Here is a 21,473-nt window from a genome sequence, read left to right as displayed (position 1 = left end):
CTTGAAATAGGCTTTTAGGACAGGAGGAATTCGACTGTAATACACACTGTGAACAGAGACATCCTAACTGTTTAACGCCCAGTGTATTCCACACCACTCAGTGGTGAGATTATCCTCCCGAATCTACAGACAGGAAGATAAGGATTCCCATACTGATAAGGGAAAGAGCTCAAGGACTCTGCTCACAGCCTGGGCCAGGGGTGAGTGTGGGAGTCCAGCCCCACTCCGTACCCATCCTGCTCCCAGGAAACCTCCAGCCGTGCCCTGCTCCAGGCTGCTGCTGCTCTGTCCCTGGCACAAGCCTTACCTGTTCAGAGGCCTTTCCTTCTGGGACCCATCTTGAGTTACAGCCTTGCTTCTACTTGTCCTTTCCTCTCTCTCCAGTTCCACCCCGTATGGAACTCCTTGATACGCGTCTCCCGGTTTAATTCACTAATCTGGAGAAGGATAAAAACCAAACTAAAACAGTTTCCTTCCCAGGTTGGTGAGTTTAAGGGGCTGGTGAAGATGTTACAAAGCACCCTGGTAAATGTGAGGGGGGCAAGAGAGCCAAGGCAGGAGCAGGCTGGGGCTCACCCCGCTGGGAGCCAGCCCAGCTGCCTGTGGAGCTGCAGGCCACCTTGGGACAGAGCACACAGAACACTAAAAATAAGCTGGACACTTTATATCCATCTTGAATGTAAAGAATCTTTCCAAAACTCTTCAGGAGTTTTACCCTTGCAAGCATCAGACTCGAGCTGGTTTCCAAACTGAAGCACGTTTCCACACTCTGCCTTCCCTACCCCCTCCGGTTCGAGTTACCGGAACACATTAACCGAGCACCAAACGAGGAATTTGGTAAATGAATTATCTTAAATTACCAAATTATTCTGCAGATTGCTGTAATTACATTGGCCGTATCTGTTTGCTGTTCTTACAACCAGCACCTGCCCCTGCCTCACCACACAATTATCAAGACACCTTTGGACTGCTCAAAGGTGATCATTTTACACGTTATCAAAAGAGACACCACCAGAGAACACACATTTAAAAATACCATTTATAAAAACAGAAATTTATTGCAATTAAGAAAAAAACCAAAACCAAACTGAGATTAAGCTTCTTGATAAAAATTCTTCACACAGCATTCATGTTGTGATTTTTTTTATTTTATTTTGAAATGAAACCATTGTACATTGTACAAACCATAACTACCGATGGAATAAATAAGTGAAAAATTATACTGCTGTACAACACACACACACACAAATCATAAGATGGAAAACGATTAGGTATTGAAGAAAACAAAATTCTTTACACCTTCTAACAGGCCCTTAGATATAAAGAACATTCCAAAACATGACAATGTTTATGTATGAAGATAGCCACCCAAAACCAATATTTTATACTGCCTTGTTGATTTTTTGTTGTTGTTGTTGTTTTGTAAGTGCCAGCACTTTTTGGAATGTTTAACAACTACTTTCCCAAGCATAAAAATTCCAAGGAATAGTTCTGCTATAAAATGTTTGGCTGAGTAAATCGATTATCTGGAAGGCCTTCCCACGTGTTCCACAAACTCAGCTAAATTACTTGCTTGCTTCTAGTTTCTTCTTTTTTTTTTTCTTTTTCGGTTATTTATTTCTTTATTTCTTTATTTTAACTGAAGCTCCAACATTCAGCATTGTAGCAAGGAAGCACTTCTTGATATTTGCACTATTTCTAAAACATCAGCTGCATGAGAACTTTCAGTCATCTTGAAAAAAATTACATCTCTCCTCCTGCCCCACCTCTCAATGCTTTCAATAAACCCTTTTACAGTGAGTTCATAAAACAAGTTTTGGGTAGAGATAGGTCCAAGCCAAAAAAGCTGGATTTAGATCTGGTTTCCAACCTCAGGTGGATTTGAATTCCATGTTCTGGTTTGGTCCCATCTGTACTTTCTGGCATTAAAATGTGTTCAATCACATCCGTTGGCCCATAAATGTTATCAGGCACTTCAAAAAAAGACTAATAACAGTCTTATACACTATTTTGGATTTCTTCATACCAGATAATGTCAAAGTCTCTTCCCTCAGAGACTGACAATAACAGGTCTAAGGAACCCAAATCTATCTGCTTGTTCAGTTGTCTGTTGTCACTAGAATCTCTGGTTAAAATAAAAGATCTGAATGCATTCTGTAGAAGCTGTAAATAAAGGATTTCTACCTCAGAAATAAAGCCTCTAGGAAGATGGTTATGATGCCTTGTCTCGTTAGCCACAGAACAATGAACAGTTCTGAGCAGAAGCCACAGGAGAGAAAAGGAAGTTTAATTATAAACCTGTTGATGTCAATAATGCCAATAAATGTTTCTATCTAATGAAAAATTTGAGGTATTTTTAGTGCTATTTATATATTTTATTTCTTCCTAAAGCACAGGAATTAGTTCCTAAATGAAAAGTCTATTTACTCCCTTGGAAACGTCTACAAAATGAAAATTCAAAACTTGCTGCGATGCACCTGAAGAGAGGGATTAGTAAACACGACTGCTTGTCAAAGGTGGCATCAATTCGTTTCGTTTTAGCATTAGGAATAACGAAAAGTTAGTAAATCAAAAATATTCAGAAGTTTGAATCTTTCTAGATTTGCCCATTTAATATATCAATAGAACTTCTCACAAAATATCACTTAAATCTGAATGTAATATACATACAAATCAATTGTCATGGACCAATTATTCACATTTTAGGCATACACATAATTCAAGAGAGAATTCTACCGTTTCATTGCATATATTGTGCAAATTCAGTTTTTGGCTCCTCATTTCCTTATTTTCAGAATGTTAACGGACTTCATGATCAGACCAGAAATCCCAAAATCTTATTAGGGAGCACGCTGTTTACATGAATGATTTGCAATCAAATTTTATTCGGTTAAAATCCAAAATGTTTTATTTCAACATAAGGGAAAAAGTTGAGTGTCATAGGTTATTTGGGGTTCAATCCTACAAACATCTTACGGAAGGTCAGTATTGGCTCCCCACTCCTCCCTCCCCTTTTCCCTCCCCCCAGTTCCTTATTATTTTTCCTAATAAAGTGGTAATTGCAAACGTAATGCAGTAGTCTAAGTGCAAGCCATTTTCACTGTTGGAGAATTCAGACCTAAATAAGCTTCACGAAGACCTAATTTATGAAAAAAAACATTATCAACTGGAAGCAACTCCTTTTTTTTTTTCTTTTCGTCTAAAAAAGTATTTACAGTTTTTCCGCTTACAAACTACACGCAACCATTTCCGGAGCCGTGAGATCGCGTTCGAAATTCCAAGTTCCATCTCCCACGCCAGGAGAAGACGGAGCAAGGGCCCGATCCAGCAGCACGGATGGACACATGGATGGAGGGGTGTGCATGGAAGTGGGAGATCAGCGGTTCCACCGACACCGGGCGTTTATTCCCTGGAAGTACAAAGCCCACTGGAAGACCAGACCCTCGTGACCTGATGCAGATGGTTCCACACTTCTGCTTGCCAGGAATCTGAGGGGAGCTGCACCTACCTTTGTGCCTTTCCGTTCGTTTAGTTAGCATAAGCACACTTGGACGTTAATTGGAAGAGAAGGAACGTTCCTAACTGGAAGTTAGGAACTGGACTATGGAAACAACAAGGCTTATTTACAAGACTTGCTGAAAGAGAATAAGGAACCCTCCCACCCCCCAATTACAGTATTTTCCTGGAACATAGAAGTAAACATCTCATAATGAAACAGTACAATGAAATCCAGTTCAGTGAAAACATGATATCAAAAAAGACCAATTGAAAATAAACTCGCTGTGCATCAATCCCTTTGATCCTATTTATGTACATAGTGGAACTTTCCTGTAAAGCAAGTTGTACCCAGTACAGAGATCTGGACCTAATACGTAAGTATTTTAGGTGCCTGTGTTATAATATCTATTCAGATCTGGACTATAAATGGTAAACAGATCATGTTAACTTCTGATGAAGTTAAGTATTTAGAAGACCAAATTTACAGTTGCGAATGCCATGCATTCAATAAAAGATCTCCACTATAGCTGCTAAAATAAAATATCAAGCTCCTTTTACTCCTTGGACTCCAAGAGTGAAAATGGCTTCCTGATTTGTAGTTGTTTAAAAATTTAAGCACCAGGGATTTAAAACTTAAAAACGAAACAAAAACCCAAAAAAAAAAAAAAAAAAAAAGCCCTACTACATGGCATTATGCAAACATAGGCCACTTTGCAAAGGAGACAGTTGCAAAACAACTTTTAAAAGTTAGCACTGTTTTCAGAACACAAGGCACAAAACAAAAGCAGACATCACGCCAGAACAATGAACTTCACATGAAAGCTAATACCTGACCTGTACCATCCTTAAATATCTTACAATGTTAAATAGAGAAATGAAAAAAAAAAAATACAGCAGCAACATAATTGTAATTTTGACTTTAGAAACAGTGCGTAGACCCCTCCTGAGTTGTTTACTCCAACCATTTCAGAGACAGTAACTTAAAAGTTCTCAACGTTTGTTTCACAGGAAAAAGTTTTCAGTGTCTGAGAAGTTAAACCTTTGTTAGGCTTTCTTGGATTTTTGCTTGGTAACTTGAAAAGTTAGGAGTTCTGTCCTCATCCAAGAGAAGATGCTTAAGTAAGGTTGTTCTATAATTAAGCCCACTGATGTACCTTACATAAAAACTGACCAGAAAAATCTATAGTCTAAATCTCTTCAACATTTTGTTGGGAAGCCTCTACTTTCATCTTTTTAGAAGGTGGCACTCCTTCAGAGTCCTTAATGAGGGGGAAAAAGAAAAAACAGCCACGTTATCATTGCACTGAAGTTCAGGCACCATAAACATCAAACAAACAGCACCAACCAATTCCCCGGCGTGTGACGTGTCCCAGACAAAGCATCCCTGCATGCCAGAACACATCCCAGTGCTGCCTTAAATCACTCCTCTACTTACATCTTACCTCCACATCTTTGCACTTGTTGTCGTCTACAAAGGGCAAAATTCTAACTCCAGGCTAAAACCCACAGTGAATATTCCAAGGAAAGCCTCGATGGAGGGTGCACAGAAACTGAGGACCCACAGGAAAACCAGGAGGAGCAGGGCTCTGCCTGAGCATCTGGACTTGTCCTGCCCTGAGAAGGGCACAACTGCAAGGATAATTTCTTCTTCTCACCCACCCAGCATTTTTCAGTGTTTCAGTGAATAAACTCCCAAGCATCCACAAATGAACTCTCCTAACTGCCATAAGCATTTACCTTTATACAAGGTGTTTTACTTCTGAATGGTCCTCAAAGGGTCCAGTAGGTTTGTTACAAGCAATTTTTTTAATGTAAAATGTTAATATACACTTCAAAACATGGTCTGGTTTAAGAAACCAAGAAATCCATCAGACCAATCTGGTTTTACTGTTCCAATTCTGTGAGATTCAGGCAGCCAGTCACCTGGACCACAAAACCAGGTACAGACACATTTAATACTCTACAGCTGCTTTACTGTCCTCACTTTGGAAATTAACAGAAATACACAACTGCCCTCCTTATATTTGCTTTTAAGTAAAAATAAACTTTTCCAAGATCCCTGCAATCAGACTATTGCACTTAAAGTTACCTGAGAGTTTTTAGATGCCTCTGTAATTAAATCATTTTCTCCAGAGGACTGAATTTCTGCTTTCTCTGAACTATTCATGGAATTTTCCATTGAAGACTGTGAATTCTGTTCATCAGAGGTATCTGAAATGGCAAGAAATAATTTTAAACAAACAAATGAAAGCCTTCAGCAGGAGCTTTCCAGGATGTTTTCCCATCAGCAACGTCCCCAGCACATCCATTTCACCCACATTGAAACCATTAATGAAAAACACACATAACAAGTGTACAAATATGATGAATTGAGATCAAACTCCAGGATCACAACCCAGCTGCTGCCCAAGCTTTTCCTTCCTGCTGCTGGAGCACAGACCCTGGGATCAGACCCTAGAGGGAGCCAAGCTCCTGCACAGCCTCAAACAGGATGTCCAAGCCCTCAGCAAACAAGTCTGGACTGCAAAGGAATTCCCTCAAACCAGAAGCAAAAGGCTGCATTGTAACAACTGATGGATCTAAAAACCTGTGGCTGAGCAGAGAGAATAAAGCTACCTGAATCAAATTTCAGCCATTTATTTAAAATCCATTTTTTTGCTTGATACTACATGTGAGATAGAATTTAGAAATTCAGCTAACTAGGTTAACCAGTACATTTTTAACTCTGGTGGAAAGGTGTGAAGAAGTCTTCCAGCCTGTTATAGCTGTTACTTGCTTCCAGCTTTCACTGGGTGGTTTTTTTTTTTTGGTTTTTTTTTTAGTTGGTTGGTTGTTTTCTTAAACCCTTCTCTCTCTCAAAACAAGACTTACAGAAGACTCAAGGTTAAAGCACCCATTTATTTAAACAGGGAACAGGGGCATGTAAAATATATTCCTAGATCCCTGACCCAAAGATTATATTAATTTATTCTATATGAAGATAAATGCAAGATCGAACAAAATTGTTGGACAGCTTTGGTTAATGAAGATGCCATAACCAGTGAGTAACTGCTATTTTTGTGGTGTACTGTATGAAAAACATCACAAGCATTTCTGAATTCAAGACAAAGTGACGCCCATCACGAGCATCTCCAAGATGACATTCAGCCAACTCGGGCAGAATCCTCTTCCTGTCCATATCTCACCACAGAAGCATCTTCATGCTGATAAAGAAACAAGTCCCGAGGGTCCAAAGAAATCTGAATTTTGATTTTTGCTGTGTATCTCTGAGCCTCCACTGAGCTGAGGAGCACTCAGCCGTGTGCCCATCTCCCCGTGACAAAGCCAGCCCAGGCTCACCACTGCTGTTCTCTCCCAGCTGCTCCTGATCAAACACTCAGCCTGCTTTGGGCAAGGGGATCCTTACCTTAAACCACCAAGCCTCAAGCTACTCTGTCCTGCAGGACTTGTTCACACAGCAGAATGCTTTGAATCCACCTGTTTTATTTACGAATTCCTCATGAAGCATTTCTGACCACATAAAGTGGCTTACAGGAACCTCCCTGATTTTAGAGATAGACAGGCAAGGTCATTAACCCTGTCCAGCTGAATAATGTCCCAACTGCAGGGCTCTGACTGATCACAGCAAGGTAGATAAATGTTTAATAAATTGTTTAACACAGCATTTAACCTACTGAAAACCCCCTGCATTAATAACAGGTACTTTTTGCCATTATGTCTCCCTTCCACTTTACAAGAACTGGCTCTGGAACTAATCCAGAGGACTTGTTATGATTTTCCCTGAACCTAAATTTAACCAGGGGAACATGTGCTATGTAACAGCTTCACATAAGCAGGCTCTGACAATATTAGACCGAGGAGTAAACCCTTACTGTTTACTGTGGCCAAATATGCAGGTGGAGATATTCTCTGAAGGAAATGGTGCTCTGATTTATTCCAATTTGGTGATGGTTCTGTTGTCAAATTTTAACCCCAGTTAACAATGACAACACTTAACATATTTAACCACTCTGACATCACCAAGATAAAGGTTCTAAATTTAAATTGGTCAGTGGATCTACTGAGTGAAGAACTAAATCAGGAGGGCGTAATTTAATTGCTTTGGTATGGAAAGAATTCTGCAACCAAATTGTTAGAATGGTGCTAAGGACATCTTTTATCTGTTATAATAGGACAAAGTTATCTGTCCAAGAATATAAATACAGAGCATGTTTCAATTACCCCAAATAAAATTTAAAGAGTGATGTTCAGAACAATCCCTTAACCCACACGTATTTTTAATCTGTCAACAACTGCAACAGAATCTTGTATTGCTTTGGGAAAATTAGGACAGAATTCAGAGCTAACTTCTGAATACGTAGCTAACAGGGTTAAAAGAAAGCTTGCATTATAATTTACACAATTTCAAAAGTACTTTCAAAGTATCTCACCTCTTATTTTACTGTCACATTAAGGCATAAATTTCCAGAGACCTACACAAACTAATACCTTCCAGGATTTGTGTGATTACATGGTAGCAGCCATTTCAAAGATGATTTTAAATTATTTCTTCTTTCAAGACTGAGATTTGAGAACAACAAACCAGTATTTTGTTTGTTTCTCTCTGAAAAGACCCTGAATGTCAGTGTGACCTTTCCAGTTGTATGAAAGATCACCAGTAGGTCGGAGAAATTGTGGTCCATTTTCACATAAATGCCAAGATTTCAGAAAGCATCTCTTTCAAATTGTTATTTTCCAGTTCTTAAAGTGGGTAAGCAAATAAATAACACACTAAAGGATAACTTTTCTTGTTTGGCTTTCAAATGGCCCTCCCAGCTCACCTTCTGAACCAGGCTGCTCCTTTGCCTCTGCCTGAATTTCGTCAGATTTGACTTCAGTGCCGTCTGCTTGTGTTGCCAAGTTCTGCTCTGGTGCTGGGCTGGAATTACTGCTGTTCTCCTGTTTTATTGGGGAAGCATCAGCTATTGAACTCTGGTTGCTATTGTCATCTGTGAACAGAAGAATGAAAAACAACAGTTTCACTTGACAAGATGCAAAGCACACCTCAATTCTTCCATATTATTCCCTGATAACATATGATATAATTTAGCTCATTAGGGATCGAGTCCACTCATTTAGACTCACACTACACCTCCAACTTGTTTTCCACACCAGCCTAAGGAGTCTTCAAGCAGCTACTAAAAATCTAATTCTGATTTTATGCATTAAAACAAAGAGTGTTTTACCCAGATCTGATCCAAAAGAAGCCAGAATTTTGTAATATGAATAAACCAGATCAACTCAAGTAGCAGTCTCATATAACACAGGGCTAACTAAGTTCATGCTGCAGATTTACAAACACCCATCACTCCAATGTTCAGATAAGCAGGTATTTTTTAACTGACTCCTAAAGGTTTAAAAAAAAAAAAAAAAAAATTAACAACACAAAACCCCTTCAAGGTGAAATGAACATCCAGTCCCAATATTACGAGTTTCTAAGTGGTAAGTGTCCAGAATATTCTCTAGCCCTCAAAGACTTGGATCCCAGTAATCTTCTGCAGCACAGATCTGTAGTTAACAGGAAATATTCTGCCTGTGACAGTGGTTTAAGTAGCTCAGCTGTTATTTTATGGATAGCACTGGGGTGCAACTTCCTTAGCCAGACCAACCTCCAAGGATAACCAAGAGGGAAGTTCCTGCTCCCTCATGAAAACCAACCCTGCAAAATATTATGAATTAAATGACTAGAACACAAGTAAAGCCACCTCCCTCTGCATCTGTACAACCAGTATATCCAAAGGACTTCAGGAGCACAGAGCTGCTGTTGGGACCATCTCTCTCCAGAGCAGCCTGAAGTCAATTCAGGTTAAGATTATCACAAAACTGTACAGTGTGAAATTGTACTGTTAAAAACACAGGTAATAAAGTGATAAAAAAGCAATCAGTATATTTACCTCACGGATGGGAGAATCAAGACTTTAAAAAATTAAATGATCTGACCAAAGCAAAACTTAGAAGGTTTGAAACAGATGAAAAACAATTCCAGATCTGCAAAAGCCCTGCTCATTCCTTTAACTATAAGACCACACTTGCTGTCAGCACTGCAAAAAGCAACCATGAGGCAACACAAATGCAAATAAAACTGAAATTAAAAACTTAAAACCCACTAAAAAGTGATCCTCTCTTATCAGCTTGAACCGTGCTGTGTTCTCAGCCAGAATTGTTATCCAAACACCCAGAAGGTAAAAACCTGAAGCAGAGCTGAGCTGTGCAAACTGCTCTGTAATAAACACCAGGCTAACACTCAAAAGTCACATTAAAAAAAAAAAAAAAGTGAAATAAAGTTGACCTCACAGTGCCTCACTGGCAAACAAAAAATGCTAATTTTTGAGCAGTTAGTTTCATCAAGCTGCAGCAGAAGAAAGGCACCACAGAACCAGAGCCCATTTTCTTGGCTCTTGCAGAATTCTCCTGACCTTAATCAGTAAGAGACTTAAAAAGTACAAAACCTGCCTAAATTATAGTAGGTCCCACTGAGGCTTTGGGGCATTTTTAGTTCTTCAAGCAGCAAACTCTTTTGAGGTATTACTCCACCTGAGTGCAGTGCATCTATAATTTTATTTTCATATTTAGCTCCACTAATAATTTTTTCCCTTACATTCACAGCCCAAATACAAACAGCATTTAAACAACTGTACATCCACAGAAGAGAAGTCCAAGGTACCAAGTGAGTATCAGATGGTGTTTTTCAGTTTGATTCCATACATCAGAGCAGTGGAGAATCTGAGGTTGCTGGTTTACACTCTCACAGCAGGGTAAGAGGGGAACTGGGTCTGATCTCCCACTCACCATGCATGTCCATCATCCCTGGGGAGGAGCTGTTCTCCGGGGTGGTCACTTCAGAGCCACATTTTTCATCTTTGCCCTTTTTCTTATTCTTATTTTTCTGAAAAACAAAAGGCACCACACACAAATGAGACTACGGCCATGCAGAAAAATCCACGTTGCTGTGTAAAACCCCTCCCCACTCAGCGCTTCTGTAAGAACAGCTCACAATCTCAAGTGAAACCTCCTCCTTCTCTACAACTAATGTTGTTTCTTCATTAAAACCGAAAGATGGATTAACAGAAATCAGATTGACCTAAAGCAAAGAGCCCTGCGTGAGCTGTAGGTCCCAACCCTACAAGCATGCTCTCAACCCTGCTCCCAGCCCACAAGGATGAAAACAAAGGAAGGGACCGTGGCATCCATCACGTGGGGAATCTGAGCCTGCTAAGGGATGCAGCACTTGCAATTAGGAGGTGACGTAATCAGTCTCACAGGAAAAGGAGCCAGCTGCACTGCTTTTGGAGATCCTGCCTGCTGAGGAGACAATTAAAAGCCTGACTTCAGGAAGAATGCTCTCAGCCCACCCCTTTGGACAGAGACCGTCCTCCAACCAGGAAAGGAACTGAACCACAATCAAATACTGCCTAACACTGCAGAAGAAATTCAACAAGTGATATCTGGAGGGACTTTTTTTTCTCTGTTTTAAACAGATTATTAAGCTTACTTCTAAACTGTGTTTTTACATAGAGAAGCCAGATTTTACTCGCTGATCCATGAAACAGAGGTGAGACCACACTGACTTCTTTACCTTTGCAAAATGAAAGATCAGAGGGGTCAAGATCCTTCCCAGGTTTGGTTTTGTTGTTTTTCAAAGATAAAAAGGACACTTCTGCCACAAAAGAAACACTGAAAGCGACTGTGAGCAATTTCAGCTGACAGGTGTTTTTTAAAGAGGTTTAACCATTAAAGTGGTGAGGTTCCAGAACAGCCTTCCACAAACCAGGAGGAGGAAAAGCCAAGCTAATTGTAGTGCAGAGAAATGTCAAAGTGTCTAGGGAGCAACACGTGAGGGGAGAAGTAATATCATTTCTGTTCACCAAAATCAAAGACAACTTCCATTTGAAATAGGGAAGGTATCACTCCTCTGTTTTAGTGAAAAGCAAATACACTGTCTGGTCCTTCAGAGTGAAGGAAATCAGATATAAAAGGATGTCCACAACAAAAATTAAGCAGACAAAATTATCTCTACCTGGTATTTATCATTAAAATATACGTGCTTGTGTTTGTGAGAACTTCCAGGGCCACAGGACAGAAACCCTGCCAATATCAAGCCTGCAACAACTGCAGCTGCACAACAGCCTCTACTTGAAATAAAAAGAACATGACTGTAGGACACCAGTGTAACTGGTCTGAAACAAGTGTCCCAATTTCAGCAAACGTGGAGCCTCAGCCTAGAGATGATGGCTTAGAAAACACAATTAAACTCTGCACATAGGAACCATTACATAAACCCATTCTTCATAATAGAGAACTTGACTTTGGGTAGCAGTGACCTTCAAAATTCCTCCAGAAGCTCACTTAGAAATTCTGGGTTTGAGTCCCACAGCACCCATCCTGCAGGCACAGCTGAAGAGCAGGAAAACAACTGCCAGAAGCCCTGAGCCTAAATATCCTAAACCCTGCACTCCCTCTCACAGGGACAGCACAATTTCCCCCCCACTATATACTATAAATAATAAAATCAAGACCAAACATTTGACAGTTAGAAAGAATGGGCAGGTTTCCCAATTCCCAAGGGGTAACTTCAGAGAGAGGCTGCCCAAGCACTGGAAGAACCCCTTAGGTTTACCACATCTGACAGTCCCTGAAATTTGTGAGGCAACCAAAGCACAGAAAGAAACAAACTCGGTTAAAGCAATCCTGATTTAAAAAAAAAAAAAAAATAGGTCTTAAATTTGGAGTCTGAGTAAGACATGGTCATGACACTGCCTTGTCTGAAAACCCACCGTTTTACACATCTAATAACACAGAATAATAATACAGATGTTTTCTTCCAAACAGGCCTTCACTCATACTTCAGGTAAAGTAAAAGCACATGACAGCCCAAGGAGAGGGTATCAAACTTATCCCAAGTTTTCTATTGTGTCATTAATCTACTGTGGTATCATGGGTTAGTGTTCTCTCTATCACAATATTACAACTCATGAGAGCAACAATCATTTTAAAAACCAATTTGTAAGTCCTATCACCTTTGATTTTTACACCACACAAACAGTGCACACAACAAAAACAAGATGCACAGACAGAACATTTATCAAGAGAATACACACATGACAACAGAAGTGTGTGTTGCTGTATTATTTGGCTGGACACCTTAATACAAGTGATCCCAGCTCCACGGGATATTCCTATGCTCGTGTCAGTGTTCTCTACCTATTTTTGAGCAAAACAGCAGTGATGCACACACAGAATATGCCCTCTGCCCGCTTCAAACCAGCTACTTTCTTTAAATCACCAGGCAGAAAGAGGGGAAAAATAATCCATGTCACAGCTTTCCCTCCCTGCCTCCCAGTTAGTTAGAGAAAGGTTTCAAACTCGGTTTCAGCCGCATGTTTAACAGTTTTCTGAGAACTGATCCCAGCTGACTCCAGGGAGACTGTCACACACTCACCCATCAACATCACTTGCTGTAGAGATCAACATCTCCCTGGAGCTTGCAAGACCCACACCAGTCGTAGCTTAAAGGCTCAAAGAATATTTCTTTCAACTTTGCCTAAACAGGAGCATCTACATCTGGAAAAAGAGAGATACTGCAGGATACTTACATCATCCACTTTAGGCTCTGTTACTGGTACCCATTTGTAAATCCTTAGGGATGTGTCGCCAACTGTCACCCACTTCTTCTCCCTACAAAATTACAATGCAGGAGAAGTTAAACTTCAGATTCAGAAGAGAGTGATCTACTACTGTAAGTTGTCAAGGATTTAAACAGGCTATCGAGTAGGATGATCTCTATTACATCGTCTTTAGCACTGCATTGTGCAAATTGTTCTTTGCATTTCACAACTTGCTAGAGCACTGCTAACCTCCAGATTTCTCAGGGCTGTTATTTGACTGGGTGAGTAACTGCAGTAGCAGTAATAAGATGTGGATTAAAGATAAAGTTAAGAAGAACAGCAATTGAAAATGCAGATTTAATGCCTACAATTTTCACTTAAGTTTCTAGACAGCAGAAGAGGGTTTAGACAGACCAGTGCGTTTTGACTGTCATGAAGCTGTTTAATGGGATTAGAGATCTGGATGCATTTTGACCATCTGAGCTTTATTTGGGGGGGCAGAAATTTGCTGCTGGCAATTTAACTCTCACTCCACACCCCTGACAGAACAGCTCTGCAGTTCCAGCCTGACGGGGAGCAGTACGTGCCGTGGTGCAGAGTCCAGACTCTGGAGAGCCCAGCTCTGGGGAAAGGCAAGGCTGAGCTACCAGGGAGGGGACGGCACAACCTCGGGTGCAGAGCCTGCCAGCCGTGAGTGGTGACACTGACAAACGGGGAAGGAAAAGTGGCTGCAGGGCGGCTCTGCCTGCGGGGTCCCAGCGCTGGGATGGAGGGGGATGCGTTCCTTGAGCTCTGCACGTCAGGGATTAAAAGAAGGTCCGCAATGCCAGAGAAATTTCATCACGTTTCTGGGATCAGTTTTCAGGTCACAGATTACCACTGCTGGTTCCTGGGTTTGCAATGCAGCTCTGCAAATGGATCGATTAAAAGTTAACAACAAAGACCGATTCCATTAAATATTCAGGAACATCTGAAATTTATTTGGCATGAGATCTCAGCCTTTTTTTTTTTTTTTTTCCTCTTCCCATAAACACATTTAAATAATAGATTTGGGATTTAGTTATAGATTAAAAAAATAAAAAATGTTCTTTGCAGGATGGGAGAAGCTGGATGTGACTCCAAATATATATTTTTATATAAGTGATAGCTCCATTTTTAGAAAGGGCCTCCAGAATCAAAAGCAGCCACACTGTACAAATGTCACAAACATCTTCCTGACTATTTGTTTTAGCTACTAAAGCCAATCTTATATTTTCCCTTTAGAAGAGGCATTTTCCTGTTTAATTAAGAACAAAGGCAAAACTGAACTATATATGACTATTTGATACATTTTGGCTCTGTCCATAATGATATTTTAATTGAAGTCAAAAACTATTTCAAATTAATTTCTTTCCCACTGCTCTTCATGGAGCAGTGTTCCCTCAGTGTGTTTAGACACAGCCATTTGAGTACACTAGGTGGCTAAAGTATGTCAAAATCCAATTTCACTCTAATTTGGAGCTCTACATGCGACAAAAATGACAGTGGAGATGAGGGCATGTCAATAATGAGAGCATACTTAATTGTGAAGAGATGATCATGATATAATTTGGGGTTTTTTAAGGATACAAGACAAACTAGATTTACTTCTACTTAAGAAAACCTTTGAAATTATGGAAATAAAACCAGCTAGGGTTTTGTTTTGGGTGTGGGGAGAGGTGAATAAATGCTTTTTTAAAAAATCAAGGTTTTAGTCTTTTCCTACAGCAAAATATTACTTAGAGATGCTGCACTGGAAAACCAAAAGTTCAAGATACCTGTTAGCATCTCAAAGCAGCCTCACACAGCATCTTCACTGGACAGACTGTAGAACACAGGAGGAAACCTATATTAGTAACTTTTTCCTTCTAGTGTTAAAGTTAGCCCTGACATTTTAACTCTTCTGAGCTTTTTACGTACCACTTTAAGTTTTGATAACCCTCAGCTCTAGGGATTTTTTAACTGATTTCAATACACAGTAATTCAGACAACAACGGGAATATTTTGTGATGGAAGTACACCAACATCCCAGTCCTGCAAACACTTACGGCTAAAAAGAAAACTCAACATCACAGTGCTATTATGCAAATATTTTACATGTGTAAATATTTACAGTATTAACAGTTTAAGACCATGAAAGTGTTAATAAGAAAAAAAGAAGACAACCTCCTCTAAAACTTAATAAAAGCATTGGCAGCACAAACACAAATTTGTTAACAAAGAAACGCAATGACTTTCAGACATTTAAGATCAACAGGGTAAAATAATTTCAAGATTTATGACATTTATTGCAAATTAAGCTTAGAATATTATCTGTAATACTTACTGCCTTACCATTTCAACACAAAACCCAAAATCCAAACTAGCAGACAAAACCCCCAAACCCACTTCTACTCTGAACACTGACTTTTTAATCTTTTGTGCAAAGACATCATCCCAACCTGCTGGTCGAGGACTTTCCTTTTCACTCAGTGAGAACTGACAATTTACTGATGCTGCCCGTGGCAGCAAGTTTGGGAAATTCTGCACGAATCACAGAAGATCCTCACGGGCCCAAGGCAGGAATAGGAATGAGGAACTCATCAACTCTTGTGCTCAGTCCGTTGTGAAACCTTAAATAGTTCCTTCACCTGTTTTCCTGTCTGCTGCACCCACCCACCCCAAGATCCTGACCAGAATTCCACCCCCATCACTCAATTCCACCTTTGATAAGTGATGACTGAGCAATATCTGTTATTGCACCATCCCCTGTTATTCTCTATGTTGACTGTTGGATTGGAAAAGATGCTAATGAAACACCATCAACCTGACACTGTATCAGGCTAAAAATGTGGCAATTATCAACTTCACTTGTCCATGTCTAGCTCATAAAACTCCACAGTTTTACAAAAAAACCCCTATTTTGATTGTATTCAAAGCTCTCCTGTTCCTCCATGAATGACTCAGAAGTAACAACAACAGAAAACGGCAAAACTGAAATATATACAATAGTATTTTTTCTTTTAATCTTCCACACTGAGAAGTATCTTCAACATTTTAGTTACAGCAAATTCAGAAACTAATCAGTGCAACAGAAACAAACCCTTACATTTATCTGAAATTGTGTAAAAGCATTTTTAAATTCTGAACTATATCTGCACAGCATTTAAAGGACAGCCAAGGGTACAAAGGGTAACCATTAGTATCAACACTTCTTCAGTGCTTATGCCTGAGGCATACTAATATTTCAGAACTTACATCATTATATACTCAATTCCCCATTCTAAAAAAACCAAGACTCTCAAATGTATTTATACTTTGTTTAATAACACTAAAGCTCCACAGATGAACATCAGATTCCACATATAAAAGTAATCTACGGGTGAGCAAACACAACAGTGTATATTACACTTATACAGAAAGTGTCAAGGCAGCTTCTGCAGCAGCAGTGAGTGCCAGGAACGTTTGATGGCAGAGGCACAGAAAGCCTTTACTGCCAATATATCCCACAAGGAGAGGATTCCCCCACTTGTCTGGCCTTTCCCCGTCACTACCGTTCATCACAGTGATCTGCGTTTGCACACGGATTTGCTCCCACATACCCCATCTTCTGCTGGTGATCACGAAGTGACGTCATAATGCTGAATTTATCACATCACACTCACTTGCATTGCAACAGAGTTTGGTGAAAATCACAGAATTATGACCTCCCTGTGGGATCAAGCAAAAGAGAAAGGGGATGGGAAAGAATATGCCATTATTATACAAAAAAAGTGCTGTCAGTTGCACAGAAAATGATTTTTTGAAGCGTGGGCTTGCTTTTCCGAGCACGCCTACTGCTGAGTAGATGTTTGTCTAGTGACTAACGTGAAGGAGCCCCAAACACACATGGTGTTTATTGACCAGGCTGCAAATACAATAAAATGCCATGTAGAGAGACATGTGGACAGGGACATGTGGTCACAGACACCTTCTCTGTGGGTTTATCTACGTACAGCACATTTGGGCAGTCCCCTGTAAAGTACACATGGCTTAAAGCAAGCCCTGCTTCGTTCCACGTGGCCACAAGCATCTTGCTCACAGCAGAGAATCATGGCTTACACATGCCAGAACTCTACCTTCAGCTTCCACTGAAGTGAGAGAGCATATCCTGGCTCAGAAAGAAATAATGACAAGCCAGAAAAAAGACAGCATGGCCAACAGGGTGTCTGGGCCACTACAGAACTTCAGTGCATTCCTGCACATATACACTGGGTATTTTTACCTCAACCACCACTACTTGAACTACAGTCTTAGCAGAACACCCAACACAGACAGGCTAAAGCAGGGAGGTGATCTGGGAGCAGCAAACAGCCTTTTTCCAAAGACATCATGACTCCTTTTCAGAACGAAAGCCCATTTGAAGGAGGAGGCATGAGCAGCAAAACCTGCAGAAGCTCAATCTCAGAGCACTACATACCACGCAAAAGCATTTTAGCAAGTCTGAATGGAGACAGTGAACAGAAAAGCTACAGCAGCACTGCCTAGAAATCCTAAATAGCCACAGCTCACGGTCCCAGGCAATGGCATCAGCTAACACAACCTGTGGGTGCTTTTCCCCTCAGTTTTCTCCAGGTACTTTCACCACTTGTCCAGGTTCACCTCTTCTTCCTAAGGTGTTATCGCTACCCACAGAGCAGGGCTTTGATGGGTCAGAAAAAGGTCAAAGGACCCCTGAGAAATCCCGCAGTTCAAAGGCAAGGCTCAGTGGGATTTCCCCATTCCTGGTGCATTCTCTAAAGCCAGGATTACCTATTCCCACCAGGTATTCCATTCTTACATGCTGGCACAGCTGTCCTAAGGCCCAGCAGTGCTATGTACCCATGCAAATTATTTCACTGCCTCCCAAGACATCCAACCACTTATGCTTTCCTCCTGCACATTCCCTATCTCTTAGTACTTTCCTTCATTTGCTAAATCAGACTTTGACAAAAACCAAGGGCGTCTTCAGTCTTTTTCTAATGCTGGTTGATGGCACAATAGTTCTTGCCCCTCTCTTCTTGAGAGCCCACTTGGAATCTACAGGTACCTATCAACCTTTAAAGACAAAAAACCGATCCTGTAGCATTCACTGAGACAAAAAAATCTGAGAGGAGAATTTTAAGTATTGTTAAAGGTAGAACTGTCCTCTTACTGCATAAATTCGACATTTCTGCCACACAAACACAAGGCAACCATGTATTCTGTAAGGCACACGCTGTGTGTTTTCCAAAACAGATGCCCATTCACTAGCCTGGTTTAAACAAAGGAGATAAGGTTACAGTAATCTCGAGATAAAAACGTAACAACTTCAATGTTTACTACTAAGTTTCAGCAACAACCAGCAGTGCCACGCGCTCCGTGAACCACAGGAAGACAGGGGACCTGCATCCAAGCGCTGGCTGTCCAGGAACTCTGATTTTCTGAGGAACAAAGCCTGCCCTGATGGAAGCTGCTTTCCAGCAGGCACATTCACAGACGTGGCAGCACAGGGATTGAGAAGCACCAAGCACAGCAAGGTGCTGCACACCTGCAGAGGTGGATAGTGTCCTGGATAAAGCCACTGCCTGCTCAGATGAGTTCACAGCCCGGTCTGTCTCCCTGCACATCCCTGGCACGCACTGCTCTGAGCACACAGGTCTCACAAAACTCTGTTCTAGGAAATGCTGGATGCAAGGTATTTTAATTTTCAGTGGCTGCATTTCCACAGAAGAGCTGTGGATGGCAACAAATTGCTCCTATTATGCAAATGAAACTGCACACTTGGAAATTGCCGATGTGGCTCTTCTGAAGATGCAGGAATTGCTAGTGTGGAAAGTTCAATTTAGCAAGCCAAGCCTCCTCAAAACACTGAAACCACAAAACAGAATCCCTCTACCTAATCTCCTGCTGTAGCTGCCTGCATGTGGGGGGGAGTAACCATGAGATTCACCTTCCAAGTATAATTCCTTTAAAAATAAGAAAATTGCTCTATGTGAATACTTGTGAGGTGCATGCACAAAAAGTCCTATCAATACTTCTGACAATAATCAACAGAAACATTGCGTGACTGTACCGGAACCCTCTAAAGCAAGTTGTCTGTCGTGAAGGTTAAAATGTAGAGAAATCTATTTATACCATAAGATTTCTGTTTTACAGAAACAGCCATAGCAACTGGCATGATGGCAGAGAGTCCTTGCCAATGAAAAAAAAAAAAAAATTAGGTATTTTGTTGAATGGCCAAGCTTCTGTCCCTACTCCACTCTGAATTCCACAAACCAGGATTCAAACGGAGCATGCTGCGCTCATGAATGAAATACCTACAGACAGAACAGTCCCACACATCCAACCACGCTCCGGCTGGAACAAAAGTCCTGTCACACCGCTGCACATTGTTCTCACCCTCCAAAGCCGGCCCAGCAGTCAGCAAACTGCACTTAAAAACAACACCCGAGTAGAAGAGAGTTCCTGAAACCACCCGAGCTGCGGAGCCGGGGCTGCTCCGGCTCCCTGCACAAAGGCTGGATTCTTTGAAATCCCCATCCCGTGCCCGGCGTTACTGGACACACGTCCCGATTCTTTGTCCGGCTCACGCCAACGGGCCCATTCGTGTGCCCAAGGCCATTAAAAAACCTAACAATCCATTTCACCCTAATAACGAACACGCTCGAGTCTGTGTTTTGCTCTTTTTTTCAGCGAAAACAAAGCGTTAGGTGAGGAGGACAATGGAAGTGTCCCCTTGATTTCAAAGCACCAAATCAGCTGAGCGATGCACAGTAACAATAACGCAAGGGATTTCCCCGTGGATTCCAAATGTTTAGAGAAAGTATTTTAAGATACGTGCACAGAGAATGCTGAACAGTCAGCCAACTTGCTGGAAGAAAGATTCACTCTTGAGTCACACCGGCACTGCTCTTTATGCCATCCCAAACCCCCGGACCGACCGCGCAGAGCACGGCGGCGATCGCTTCGCTGTATTGTTTAAACACCTCGCGTGGGTTTTTCTAACAAAAGCAGGGGGGAAAAAAGACAAAAGCGGAGAAATGCCAACACGCGTTGAAAGGCCTAACAAAAGGGACTTATTTCACACGGGGTATAACCTTTAATTTTATGATTTAAGAGAGGTTCCAGGCGCAGTTTCGCGCTCTCTCCCGGAGCGTCGGTGAGAGACGATCGCGCTCGGGCTTGCTGCGCTTTTACGCGCAAACCCCGGGAACTTGGGAGGTAAAATCAACACATAAACAGGAAACGACAAAAAAATAAACTCTCGGGAGTTTACAGGGGTATTCTTAACGTGTTTTCTTTTCTTCCAAAACACTTCTCCGAGCGCTATTTCCACCCAGAAGAGCGGGCGGCGGAGCCACCCCGGGCCCGCTCCTCGGGCCCTTTGTAGCGGCCGGAGGCGGGAGGCGCCCGGCCCGACCCCGCCGCCCGCCCGTGCCCGAGGCGCCCGGCCCGGGACCCGCGGCGAGGGGCGGCGGGCCGGGGTCCGCGGGGAGCGGCGGGGGGCGGCGGGGAGGGGGCTCGGCCGCACAATGGAGCCGCCTCTCGCCCTCACACGCCGCCGCCGCCTTCATGTGACTCGCCGGAGCGAAATGGCTGCTGGGTGCCGCCGGCTCCCCGCCCCCCGCGGCCGCCGGCGAGCCCCGGACCCGCGCGGGGCCGGCGCGGGGCGCGGGGGGACGCGGGCGCGGGGTCCCGGCGCGGCGCGGCCCGCTCACCATTTGCGCACTTTCTCGATGGCCGCCATCACCCGCTTGATATCATCCTTCGCCCGGCTCCGGGTCTCGGCCCGCACCGACCGGCCCGACATGCTGCTGGGGGGCGGCGGGCTCGGCGGGGAAACGCGGCGCTCGGCGCGGCCGGCGGCTCGGTCCGTGTGTCGGGGCGCCCGCCCGCACAATGCCGGGGCTGCGCGGGGCTCGGCACGGCTGCGCTCGGCGGCTCCGCTCGGCTCCGCCCGCCCGCCCGGCGGGGCCCGCGCTCCGCGCACGCGCGGGGCCGGCGGGGAGGGGAGGGGCCCGCGCCGTGAGGGGACGGCGGGTGGCGGGAAGGGCGGCCGCGGCGTGAGGGGAGGCGATGGGGCCGGACCCCCGCGAGGCTCTCGGGGCTGAGGGGACAGCGCGGAACCGCGGGGACGGCGAGCCGCCCCCGGCGGGGACTTGCGGAGGAGGTGCCGGGCGGGATGGAGCCCGCGCCGGGGAGAATCCGAAGGCGGCCGCCGGCGCGGGGCTTCCAGAATTCCCGTCGCTGGTTTTCCCCGAGTGCTCGCTGGAGCGAGCACGAGACAACGTTCTTTCCCCGCTTCCGCCAAGCTGAGGCTGTAAGTTACCCCAG

General features: G+C 42.9%; 1 protein-coding gene across 1 annotated transcript; it reads right to left on the bottom strand.

The window, feature by feature from the left end:
* Window positions 1–1,158: 1,158 nt before the first annotated feature.
* Window positions 1,159–21,092, bottom strand: BCL7A (BAF chromatin remodeling complex subunit BCL7A). Its single transcript, XM_040080855.2, has 6 exons — window positions 20,858–21,092; window positions 13,131–13,212; window positions 10,327–10,423; window positions 8,319–8,486; window positions 5,588–5,709; window positions 1,159–4,757 (listed from the first exon to the last, which is right to left on the bottom strand). The coding sequence occupies exons 1-6, from the start codon at window positions 20,947–20,949 to the stop codon at window positions 4,686–4,688; spliced, it is 633 nt and encodes a 210-aa protein (XP_039936789.1). The 5' UTR covers window positions 20,950–21,092; the 3' UTR covers window positions 1,159–4,685.
* Window positions 21,093–21,473: the final 381 nt, after the last annotated feature.

Source organism: Hirundo rustica, chromosome 17, assembly GCF_015227805.2.
Source record: "Hirundo rustica isolate bHirRus1 chromosome 17, bHirRus1.pri.v3, whole genome shotgun sequence".
Classification (NCBI taxonomy): domain Eukaryota; kingdom Metazoa; phylum Chordata; class Aves; order Passeriformes; family Hirundinidae; genus Hirundo; species Hirundo rustica.
The sequence above is the reverse complement of the archived record's forward strand: the minus strand, read 5'-3'. Positions and strand labels throughout refer to the sequence as shown.